A 12,095-nucleotide genomic window follows, 5' to 3' on the forward strand; every position below is an offset into this window, starting at 1 on the left:
TAAAATTATTTCATGACGAGAGCCAGGCGTCAGGACTGCCAAAATGAAATAAATAAATATATCATTAAATAATTAATTAAATGTGTCAATAATTAATTAAATGTGTCAATAATTAATTAAAATGTGAAATACATAAATAATTAATTAAATGTGTCAATAATTAATTAATTACATGTGTCAATAATTAATTAAAATGTGAAATACATAAATAATTAATTAAATGTGTCAATAATTAATTAATTACATGTGTCATAACTATTTATTTAATTAATTAATTCCAATTTTAATTAATTATTGCCACATTTAATTAATTATTTAATGGTGTATTTAATTAATTCATTATGGCAGTCCTGGCGTTCCATAGGATGTAAGCACCCGTGTATAACACAATAGGCAAAATTACGCTTGCTAACCTTTCCACATCACAGGCTTCACATTAAATAAACATTTTTTCAAATACTCACCATGATCTGAGACCGTTTAAATATTTTGTTACTCTGCAAATATGGCAGTATGAAGCTAAACCTTTAGCTTGACGGCTAAAGCAATGCTAAGATTTACACGGAAACGATCAGCGGACATCGTCAAAGTACTATTGGTCTACATTCTTCTTCTATGGTAGCAGACTGGGCAGAGTAACAGCCAACTTTAAACTGCGCCATCTGTTGGCACCAATTACAGTAGAAAACATTATTGCGACAACACGTTTTTTGGGGAAAATAACAGAGATTGAAACTTTATTGATAATTTGTCCAGTTGAAAAATGCCCTCCTCCAAAAATATCACGTGACAACCTCATTGCCTTACAGAATTATGACGTCACACACGTAGAATCTTACCACCATTCTTTCCTTTGATCCGTTGACCCTTAAAACCTATAAATAGGGGTGAAGAGCAACGACTTTTAGTCCGTTTCTCGCAGCCTTGATGTGTGCAGCATTGAACCGTTCGCCAGAAAAGCCTTTTGAAATATTTGGATCCTTTGCAGTTGTAACTGTATCCAGACCCAACATGTCTCAAACAAATCCAAAGGGACAAGAAGTTGACCCATACGCTCTTCCCTGGGATGAGCCACTAGACTCTTCCCTTTCCTCTCTTCCTTGGTGTGACCAAGTGGAACTAGAGGAAAAGCGTTTGGAAGAAATGGAGGATGAAGCGCTCAGAAACACAGAGAAGATTAAGTTCTTGATGGAGGAAAATGAGCGAAAGAGCGCTGAACTAAAAAAGTTGTCATACCAGCTTCAAGAAAAGGAAGCTATTATTGAGGAGAAACAACAAGATCTCCATGACATGGACAAAAAGAACCAGGAGCTCCAAGGAAAGCTTGATGAAGCCCTGCAACAAAATAAAAAACTTGTCCAAGAGAAGAAACAAGATGGCATGAAGAAGAGAGGGCTGCACAGCAATCTCCAAGAAATGGAGCTAATGTACAGTGTAGACAAAAAAAGGCTTGATCGCACACTGCAAGAAAATGAAAAGCTTCTCAAAGAGAAAAGGCAAAAGGAGTTAAAAGAGAAAGAAATGCATTCCAAGCTTCAGAGCATCAAGCAACACATTGAAAGCTTGCAAGGAAAGCTTGATCAAGCTCTGCGACAAAATAGAAAACTCCTCCAAGAGAAGATGCAAGACAGCACGAAGAAGAGAGGGCTGCACTCCAAGCTCCGAGACATGGAGCTAATGTACAGTGTAGACAAAAAAAGGCTTGATCGCACAGAGCAAGCAAATGAAAAGCTCCTCCAAGAGAAAAGGGAACAAGGAATCAAACAAAAAGAAATGGATTCCAATCTGCAGAGCATCAAGCAACAAAATGAAAGCTTGCAAGGAAAGCTTGATGAAGCTCTGCGACAGAATAAAGAAATCCTTCAAGAGAAAGAGCAGCTGGACAGAAAGCAGGGAGACATGGAGTGCCAACTCCAGCTCATGGAGGGAAACGACAGGATGCTGCAGGTAAAGTTCGAAGAGACACTGCACAAATATCAAGACCTGCTTCAAGAGAGAGAACAGCTGGTCAGTAAGCAGAGAGAAGAAAAACATCTTCTCCAGGAGTTTGAGAAACAGGAGGCAACATCTAAAGTGCTGAAAGAAAAGTTGGAAGAAAAACAAGCTGAAATAGAAGAAGTGGAGAAAAAATGCAACAAGCTGCAGAAGCAAAACACCGAAACAATCGAGGAGCTGAAAATCCTCATCCTCGAGAAAAAGGTGCTCGTGGAAGAGCAGCTGAAGAAAAAGAAAAAACGCTTCTGCTTCTTCTGGAGGAAGAACACTCCTTTCACTACTGCCAATGTCACCTCTTCTTCCCCCACCTCTGCTCCAGCTTAATCCCCCCCCCCCCCCCCCCTTAACTACTAACACCTCTCCCATCTCCCTCCCCTCTTTTCACAGTCACCCTCCAACCAGTCCCGACAGTTGACTGCCCCCTCTAGAGCCTGGTTCTGTCATAGGTTTCTTCCTTTAAAGGGAGTTTTTCCTATCCACTGTCGCCTAGTGCTTGCTCAGAGGGGATTGTTGGGGTTTTCTCTCCTCTCTCCCTTTACTTTCCATCCCACCCACCCCCACCTTTTCTTTTTTCTTAATAATTGAACAATAAAAACAATTGGCCGCTAATTAAATGTGTCAAATCAATGTCTTTATTCAAGAATACAAGAAATGGGTAATAGCTGCATGTGTGTTTGTTTGTGTGCATAATATGCATACTTTACGTGTTGGATCCAAATCCCACAAGGAATTAAATAAAACAAGAAGACAAACAAAAACAAATATTTCTCTCCCTTCCCAGGTCAGGAATCAGGATGAGGAAGAAATGAGGTCAGATCAGTGCAGGTTTTTGCACTACTGACATAAAGTTTCTGCTGATTAAAAAAAGTATGTCGATATTTCTGAAATACATTTGCAAACAAATAACTTTGACAACTTGTGTTTTTTCATAAAAGAAAAAAGAAAAATCAGAGAGCAGAGCTGGTAAAACAGCTTAGCTCCGCAGGTTACAGGAGATCAGATGCCAAATACTTTTCATGACAGTCTTCGTTATTGCATAAATCTCCCCTTTTATCATTGATCAGTAAATCACTGCATATACATTCATCTAACCGTTATAATTTCATGAGTAAAGACTCTCAGATGACTGAATGGCGGTTTTAGTAAATGTTGAACTTTATTGTGATTTCTATTTTTAGAATCAATAGCACACATTTTGATTTCGTTTTGCAAGCTGCTGATTTCACACAGATCCACTGCCCAAACGTGCCTTTGAGTTTTTCATCATTTAACAAGAATAGGCTCAGGCAATCATTGTGTAATTAGGCTTTGGGAAGGTCTGGGGACAGGTATGATGGTGGTGGTTTTAAAGCACTGTGGCACAACAGCTTGACTCAGGGAGATGTTAAAGATGCCCGCTAGGACATCAGTCAGCTGGTCAGCACGGGCTCCGAGCACGCGTCCAGGTATATTGTCTGGTCCAGCAGCTTTGTGTGGGTTGACTTTAGTGAGAGTCCTTCTCACACTGGCCGTGGACAGGGACAGCACTTGGTTGTCTGGCAAGGGGGTGGCCCTCTATAGTCCGTCTTGCGTCCCATTTAAGCAAGTGCGTGTTCACACTGCCCCTGGATGTCCTGGCCTCTGAGGTTAAGGTGTACGGCTCCTGGTTGTCAACTGACCAATTTATCATGGCAAAGCCTGTGGTGGACAAAAGATAAGAGGCTGATTATAAAAATGATCCATGCACGCCTTATGACCTACAGCATGTACAGTTAACACAGCTAAATGGCTGTGAAATTGTAAAATTACTTTTGAAATAAAGCTATTCAAAGTCAATTAACTGTGACTATAATAATAGCAATGTTAGCCAGCAAACAAAACGTTAGCACTAATTAAAATAAGCTGCTAGGTGATGTTACTGTTTCAAGTTCTCTCATTGTTTGACATGTAGGGCAGATATTTTGGTGACACTGAGATCAGCCAGACACTAAACAGCAGTGTAATATCAACGCTAGATTAGATGTTTTCTAATCCGATAAAATGACATTATTCCTGTTTATAGAAGATGTTTGTCGTCTGTTTGTTTGACTGACAGGAACAGGAAATAGTGGTTGGAAATTACTGTTGGTGTTACATGAGGGTAAAGAAGGGCTTTAAGCACCTGGGTAAAAACTGGACCCATGATGAAACACTACAACAAGTACAACATATTCTTCAGTTTTAATATGTGACCATACTGTGCAGACTGCTGATGAGTTACACGGTTACATTTCATTAATCATTGTTAAACTAAAGTGGTAAGCAGTTACTTTATCCTTTCACTTAAAACTTCCAGGAAAAACACTACCTTGGCTACTTTTGTGCTTACATTTGATCTATGCTGGGTCACTACTTTTGCACTATAATGCTGCTGCTGACACCTTGGTTCACACTGACAATTAGAAAAAAGCTGATAGGAAAAGAAGGATGGAAAATGCCTGGAATTTAGTTACACTTGCAAATACTGCTTCCTCCAAACTGCAAGCATCAATAAAATGTTACAGTATTGTTTTCTAGATCTGTGCATATATCCTTATTGGTAGTTTTCTCGAAATAGAAGCTCTTCATTTAAAAAAAAACAAACTCTGATAACATTGCTGAAGCTAGCGCCCACCCCTACTGCACGTACTGCAAATATAAAACTGATATATACTTACATCATGAAGCAGTTGATGTTTGGTTTCTGACAAATACAGTAAAGAGGTGCGTTCTCCCCCTCCATACCAGTGTTCTCAGGCACTGGTACATGGTCAGTGTCAGACACTTCACTGTCCTACAACATACCACATAGGACCACATTAGAAATGACATGTATGTAGACATGCTAATTATACCTGGCTAAATGGATGCAGTAACAAAATGTTACTTAACTACTCTAGTTATTAGTTTCCAGATGTGTGCAGTTGCTCCAGTCTTACTGACAGTATACTGTTTCAAACACCAGTGCCAACATTTTATTTTTTAAATCTTAGTATGATTCTGCACCAAGACTTGTGGCCTGTTGCTCGGTAACTTATTGTCTGACTACATTAACTACAGTTCATAAACATCATTCATTTTCTCCTACTTATTTTATTCAGGTTGTATTCCAGCTGTCATAGGGCAAAAGTACACCCTGGACAGGTCGCCAGTCTGTTGGAGGGTTATTAGAGAGACTCAGACAACCACTCACACCAACAGCAACTAACCTAACCCCGCGCATGTCTTTGGAGTTCAACACCAGTCTGGCCGAATCACAGATAAGCAGGGTGTCTGTGCTGCAGAGCACAGCTGTGTCAGAGACTCTCGACATCAATGTAGCGTTAAGGATGCGGAGCGATGGGTGCACTAACACAATGTAAATATTAAAGTTCTCGCCATTGTCAATATGCTGTTGCGCCCTTGTTCGTATTATTGCAACCATATCTCTAGTCTAGCTTACCCTAAAAGTTTGGAGAGAATTGGTCTGTTAATAAACGCGATCGATTGTTTGGGACTGCTCTAGCCATCACGTCGCATAAACAACTCTACTTCCGGTGGGAAAACTAATTAAGGGTAAAGTCGCACTAATAACACCTACCACTCACGTTCATAAGCATACACTATGATCACTTCCGCGCAGTAACGTTGTAATAAATATAATCCCCGGTAAAGTCAATTAGCGAACACTACTGGCATGTAATGCCAATGGCGACCATTTCACAAACTGTCGAAAATGCTCAAAATGTTGTCGGCACCAAAAGTGAAGGGCTGACAGTTGTGTTTATATACGAACCGTAAGGGCTAATGTTGGTTAGCATCAGCTAAAGCGAGGAAGTTTGACACTTGCAGAGACAGTGAACGCAGAGAGAGCTTAAAAACGCATTGTGGGTTTTTTTTTTGTTTAGTCTTTGCTTCGTTGCGTTGATTTGGGATTTGATTATTTATTTATTTTTTTGCATTAAGACGTTGCACACAAAATTACAGATATAACGGTGACTTAGCTGCTCGTTGGATAAACCCATGGACCTTAGAAAAGATCAACACTACTCGGATGTAAGCACCCGTGTATAACACAATAGGCAAAATTACGCTTGCTAACCTTTCCACATCACAGGCTTCACATTAAATAAACATTTTTTCAAATACTCACCATGATCTGAGACCGTTTAAATATTTTGTTACTCTGCAAATATGGCAGTATGAAGCTAAACCTTTAGCTTGACGGCTAAAGCAATGCTAAGATTCACACGGAAACGATCAGCGGACATCGTCAAAGTACTATTGGTCTACATTCTTCTTCTATGGTAGCAGACTGGGCAGAGTAACAGCCAACTTTAAACTGCGCCATCTGTTGGCACATATTACAGTAGAAAACATTATTGCGACAACACGTTTTTTGGGGAAAATAACAGAGATTGAAACTTTATTGATAATTTGTCCAAGTTGAAAAATGCCCTCCTCCAAAAATATCACGTGACAACCTCATTGCCTTACAGAATTATGACGTCACACACGTAGAATCTTACCACCATTCTTTCCTTTGATCCGTTGACCCTTAAAACCTATAAATAGGGGTGAAGAGCAACGACTTTTAGTCCGTTTCTCGCAGCCTTGATGTGTGCAGCATTGAACCGTTCGCCAGAAAAGCCTTTTGAAATATTTGGATCCTTTGCAGTTGTAACTGTATCCAGACCCAACATGTCTCAAACAAATCCAAAGGGACAAGAAGTTGACCCATACGCTCTTCCCTGGGATGAGCCACTAGACTCTTCCCTTTCCTCTCTTCCTTGGTGTGACCAAGTGGAACTAGAGGAAAAGCGTTTGGAAGAAATGGAGGATGAAGCGCTCAGAAACACAGAGAAGATTAAGTTCTTGATGGAGGAAAATGAGCGAAAGAGCGCTGAACTAAAAAAGTTGTCATACCAGCTTCAAGAAAAGGAAGCTATTATTGAGGAGAAACAACAAGATCTCCATGACATGGACAAAAAGAACCAGGAGCTCCAAGGAAAGCTTGATGAAGCCCTGCAACAAAATAAAAAACTTGTCCAAGAGAAGAAACAAGATGGCATGAAGAAGAGAGGGCTGCACAGCAATCTCCAAGAAATGGAGCTAATGTACAGTGTAGACAAAAAAAGGCTTGATCGCACACTGCAAGAAAATGAAAAGCTTCTCAAAGAGAAAAGGCAAAAGGAGTTAAAAGAGAAAGAAATGCATTCCAAGCTTCAGAGCATCAAGCAACACATTGAAAGCTTGCAAGGAAAGCTTGATCAAGCTCTGCGACAAAATAGAAAACTCCTCCAAGAGAAGATGCAAGACAGCACGAAGAAGAGAGGGCTGCACTCCAAGCTCCGAGACATGGAGCTAATGTACAGTGTAGACAAAAAAAGGCTTGATCGCACAGAGCAAGCAAATGAGAAGCTTCTCCAAGAGAAAAGGGAACAAGGAATCAAACAAAAAGAAATGGATTCCAATCTGCAGAGCATCAAGCAACAAAATGAAAGCTTGCAAGGAAAGCTTGATGAAGCTCTGCGACAAAATAAAGAAATCCTTCAAGAGAAAGAGCAGCTGGACAGAAAGCAGGGAGACATGGAGTGCCAACTCCAGCTCATGGAGGGAAACGACAGGATGCTGCAGGTAAAGTTCGAAGAGACACTGCACAAATATCAAGACCTGCTTCAAGAGAGAGAACAGCTGGTCAGTAAGCAGAGAGAAGAAAAACTTCTTCTCCAGGAGTTTGAGAAACAGGAGGCAACATCTAAAGTGCTGAAAGAAAGGTTGGAAGAAAAACAAGCCGTAATAGAAGAAGTGGAGAAAAAATGCAACAAGCTGCAGAAGCAAAACACAGAAACAATCGAGGAGCTGAAAATCCTCATCCTCGAGAAAAAGGTGCTCGTGGAAGAGCAGCTGAAGAAAAAGAAAAAACGCTTCTGCTTCTTCTGGAGGAAGAACACTCCTTCTTTCACTACTGCCAATGTCACCTCTTCTTCCCCCACCTCTGCTCCAGCTTAATTCCCCCCCCTCCCCTTAACTACTAACACCTCTCCCATCTCCCTCCCCTCTCTTCACAGTCACCCCCCAACCAGTCCCGACAGTTGACTGCCCCCTCTAGAGCCTGGTTCTGTCATAGGTTTCTTCCTTTAAAGGGAGTTTTTCCTATCCACTGTCGCCTAGTGCTTGCTCAGAGGGGATTGTTGGGGTTTTCTCTCCTCTCTCCCTTTACTTTCCATCCCACCCACCCCCACCTTTTCTTTTTTCTTAATAATTGAACAATAAAAACAATTGGCCGCTAATTAAATGTGTCAAATCAATGTCTTTATTCAAGAATACAAGAAATGGGTAATAGCTGCATGTGTGTTTGTGTGTGTGCATAATATGCATACTTTACGTGTTGGATCCAAATCCCACAAGGAATTAAATAAAACAAGAAGACAAACAAAAACAAATATTTCTCTCCCTTCCCAGGTCAGGAATCAGGATGAGGAAGAAATGAGGTCAGATCAGTGCAGGTTTTTGCACTACTGACATAAAGTTTCTGCTGATTAAAAAAAGTATGTCGATATTTCTGAAATACATTTGCAAACAAATAACTTTGACAACTTGTGTTTTTTCATAAAAGAAAAAAGAAAAATCAGAGAGCAGAGCTGGTAAAACAGCTTAGCTCCGCAGGTTACAGGAGATCAGATGCCAAATACTTTTCATGACAGTCTTCGTTATTGCATAAATCTCCCCTTTTATCATTGATCAGTAAATCACTGCATATACATTCATCTAACCGTTATAATTTCATGAGTAAAGACTCTCAGATGACTGAATGGCGGTTTTAGTAAATGTTGAACTTTATTGTGATTTCTATTTTTAGAATCAATAGCACACATTTTGATTTAGTTTTGCAAGCTGCTGATTTCACACAGATCCACTGCCCAAACGTGCCTTTGAGTTTTTCATCATTTAACAAGAATAGGCTCAGGCAATCATTGTGTAATTAGGCTTTGGGAAGGTCTGGGGACAGGTATGATGGTGGTGGTTTTAAAGCACTGTGGCACAACAGCTTGACTCAGGGAGATGTTAAAGATGCCCGCTAGGACATCAGTCAGCTGGTCAGCACGGGCTCCGAGCACGCGTCCAGGTATATTGTCTGGTCCAGCAGCTTTGTGTGGGTTGACTTTAGTGAGAGTCCTTCTCACACTGGCCGTGGACAGGGACAGCACTTGGTTGTCTGGCAAGGGGGTGGCCCTCTATAGTCCGTCTTGCGTCCCATTTAAGCAAGTGCGTGTTCACACTGCCCCTGGATGTCCTGGCCTCTGAGGTTAAGGTGTATGGCTCCTGGTTGTCAACTGACCAATTTATCATGGCAAAGCCTGTGGTGGACAAAAGATAAGAGGCTGATTATAAAAATGATCCATGCACGCCTTATGACCTACAGCATGTACAGTTAACACAGCTAAATGGCTGTGAAATTGTAAAATTACTTTTGAAATAAAGCTATTCAAAGTCAATTAACTGTGACTATAATAATAGCAATGTTAGCCAGCAAACAAAACGTTAGCACTAATTAAAATAAGCTGCTAGGTGATGTTACTGTTTCAAGTTCTCTCATTGTTTGACATGTAGGGCAGATATTTTGGTGACACTGAGATTAGCCAGACACTAAACAGCAGTGTAATATCAACGCTAGATTAGATGTTTTCTAATCCGATAAAATGACATTATTCCTGTTTATAGAAGATGTTTGTCGTCTGTTTGTTTGACTGACAGGAACAGGAAATAGTGGTTGGAAATTACTGTTGGTGTTACATGAGGGTAAAGAAGGGCTTTAAGCACCTGGGTAAAAACTGGACCCATGATGAAACACTACAACAAGTACAACATATTCTTCAGTTTTAATATGTGACCATACTGTGCAGACTGCTGATGAGTTACACGGTTACATTTCATTAATCATTGTTAAACTAAAGTGGTAAGCAGTTACTTTATCCTTTCACTTAAAACTTCCAGGAAAAACACTACCTTGGCTACTTTTGTGCTTACATTTGATCTATGCTGGGTCACTACTTTTGCACTATAATGCTGCTGCTGACACCTTGGTTCACACTGACAATTAGAAAAAAGCTGATATGAAAAGAAGGATGGAAAATGCCTGGAATTTAGTTACACTTGCAAATACTGCTGCCTCCAAACTGCAAGCATCAATAAAATGTTACAGTATTGTTTTCTATATCTGTGCATATATCCTTATTGGTAGTTTTCTCGAAATAGAAGATCTTCATTTAAAAAAAAAAAAAATCTCTGATAACATTGCTGAAGCTAGCGCCCACCCCTACTGCGCGTACTGCAAATATAAAACTGATATATACTTACATCATGAAGCAGTTGATGTTTGGTTTCTGACAAATACAGTAAAGAGGTGCGTTCTCCCCCTCCATACCAGTGTTCTCAGGCACTGGTACATGGTCAGTGTCAGACACTTCACTGTCCTACAACATACCACATAGGACCACATTAGAAATGACATGTATGTAGACATGCTAATTATACCTGGCTAAATGGATACAGTAACAAAATGTTACTTAACTACTCTAGTTATTAGTTTCCAGATGTGTGCAGTTGCTCCAGTCTTACTGACAGTATACTGTTTCAAACACCAGTGCCAACATTTTATTTTTTAAATCTTAGTATGATTCTGCACCAAGACTTGTGGCCTGTTGCTCGGTAACTTATTGTCTGACTACATTAACTACAGTTCATAAACATCATTCATTTTCTCCTACTTATTTTATTCAGGTTGTATTCCAGCTGTCATAGGGCAAAAGTACACCCTGGACAGGTCGCCAGTCTGTTGGAGGGTTATTAGAGAGACTCAGACAACCACTCACACCAACAGCCAACTAACCTAACCCCGCGCATGTCTTTGGAGTTCAACACCAGTCTGGCCGAATCACAGATAAGCAGGGTGTCTGTGCTGCAGAGCACAGCTGTGTCAGAGACTCTCGACATCAATGTAGCGTTAAGGATGCGGAGCGATGGGTGCACTAACGTAATGAAATTATGAGAGTGATCGTCATTGTCTCTATGTTGTTGCGCTCTTATTCGTATTACTGAAACCATATATCTATTCTAGCTCACCCTAAAACTGTGGAGAAAATTGATCTGTTAATAAACGTGGTCAATTATTTGGGAATGTTCTGGCAAGAACGTCGCATTCTTCCGGTGGGGAAACTAATCATAATACATAATAATTATAATAATAATAACAATAATAAATATAATCACCGGTAAAGTCAGTTAGCGAACACTACTGGCATGTAATGCCAATGACGACCATTTCACAAACTGTCGAAAATGCTCAAAATGTTGTCGGTGTTGTGCCAAAGTAGTTACCCCCGTCAACCAAGCTCTTGCAACGGTTGTATAGGGATCGAATGGCCCGTAGCAATGGGCCAGACACCCCATACTCCCGCAACACCTCCCACAGGACACCCCGAGGGACACGGTCGAATGCCTTCTCCAAGTCCACAAAACACATGTAGACTGGTTGGGCAAACTCCCATGCACTCTCAAGTATCCTCGAGAGGATAAAGAGCTGGTCCAGTGTTCCGCGACCAGGACGAAAACCGCATTGTTCCTTCTGTATCCGAGGTTCGACTAGCGGACGAACTCTCCTTTCCAGCACCCTGGCATAGACTTTCCCCGGGAGGCTGAGGAGTGTGATCCCCCTGTAGTTGGAACACACCCTCCGGTCCCCCTTCTTAAAGATGGGGACCACCAACATTATATACATTAAGTGAATATTATGTACATTAAGCAAATTAAATATAACAATCTGGAAATTTTACATTGAAAATCTAAAAAAGTATTAACAATTTTCCTCCAGTGTATTATTTATTTATAGTCATATTTTACGTTTAAGTGTATTATTATTTGCAATAAATAACTAAATAAACAAATAGCCAAACAAATAAATAAAACTTTAAAAACCGCACAAAAATAAAAACTGCAAATTCTCTTACAGAATCTACTGTTGGTGTTTATTCTTGTTTTTTCCCCATGTTTATGACTTGTTGCTAAAATTGTCACATTACTTCCTTATCTTTTCCAGCGAGTCTCGCGGATACGTGGCAGGT

The 12,095-nt window shown here is 40.3% G+C and overlaps 2 protein-coding genes and 1 long non-coding RNA gene across 3 annotated transcripts; 2 read left to right on the forward strand and 1 right to left on the reverse strand.

The window, feature by feature from the left end:
* The first annotated feature begins 847 nt into the window (after positions 1-847).
* Positions 848-2,319, forward strand: LOC146646589 (uncharacterized). The gene has a single exon (XM_085392204.1). The coding sequence runs from the start codon at positions 928-930 to the stop codon at positions 2,317-2,319; it is 1,392 nt and encodes a 463-aa protein (XP_085248330.1). The 5' UTR covers positions 848-927.
* Positions 2,320-6,393: 4,074 nt separating this feature from the next.
* Positions 6,394-7,983, forward strand: LOC146646590 (uncharacterized). Its single transcript, XM_085391975.1, has one exon. The coding sequence runs from the start codon at positions 6,589-6,591 to the stop codon at positions 7,981-7,983; it is 1,395 nt and encodes a 464-aa protein (XP_085248101.1). The 5' UTR covers positions 6,394-6,588.
* A 281-nt stretch (positions 7,984-8,264) lies between these two features.
* LOC146646591 (uncharacterized) lies at positions 8,265-12,084 on the reverse strand. Its single transcript, XR_014908712.1, has 3 exons — positions 11,245-12,084; positions 10,333-10,448; positions 8,265-9,332 (listed from the first exon to the last, which is right to left on the reverse strand). It is a non-coding gene; the product is annotated as an uncharacterized LOC146646591 (long non-coding RNA).
* Positions 12,085-12,095: the final 11 nt, after the last annotated feature.

Source organism: Rhamphochromis longiceps, linkage group LG19 (genome assembly GCF_057381845.1).
Source record: "Rhamphochromis longiceps isolate RC_006_pf linkage group LG19, R_longiceps_female_GT1.1, whole genome shotgun sequence".
Lineage (NCBI taxonomy): Eukaryota > Metazoa > Chordata > Actinopteri > Cichliformes > Cichlidae > Rhamphochromis > Rhamphochromis longiceps.

Bases quoted from the DNA above. Each gene is read 5' to 3' on its own strand.
- LOC146646589 (XM_085392204.1), top strand. From the start codon at position 928: ATGTGTGCAGCATTGAACCGTTCGCCAGAAAAGCCTTTTGAAATATTT.
- LOC146646590 (XM_085391975.1), top strand. From the start codon at position 6,589: ATGTGTGCAGCATTGAACCGTTCGCCAGAAAAGCCTTTTGAAATATTT.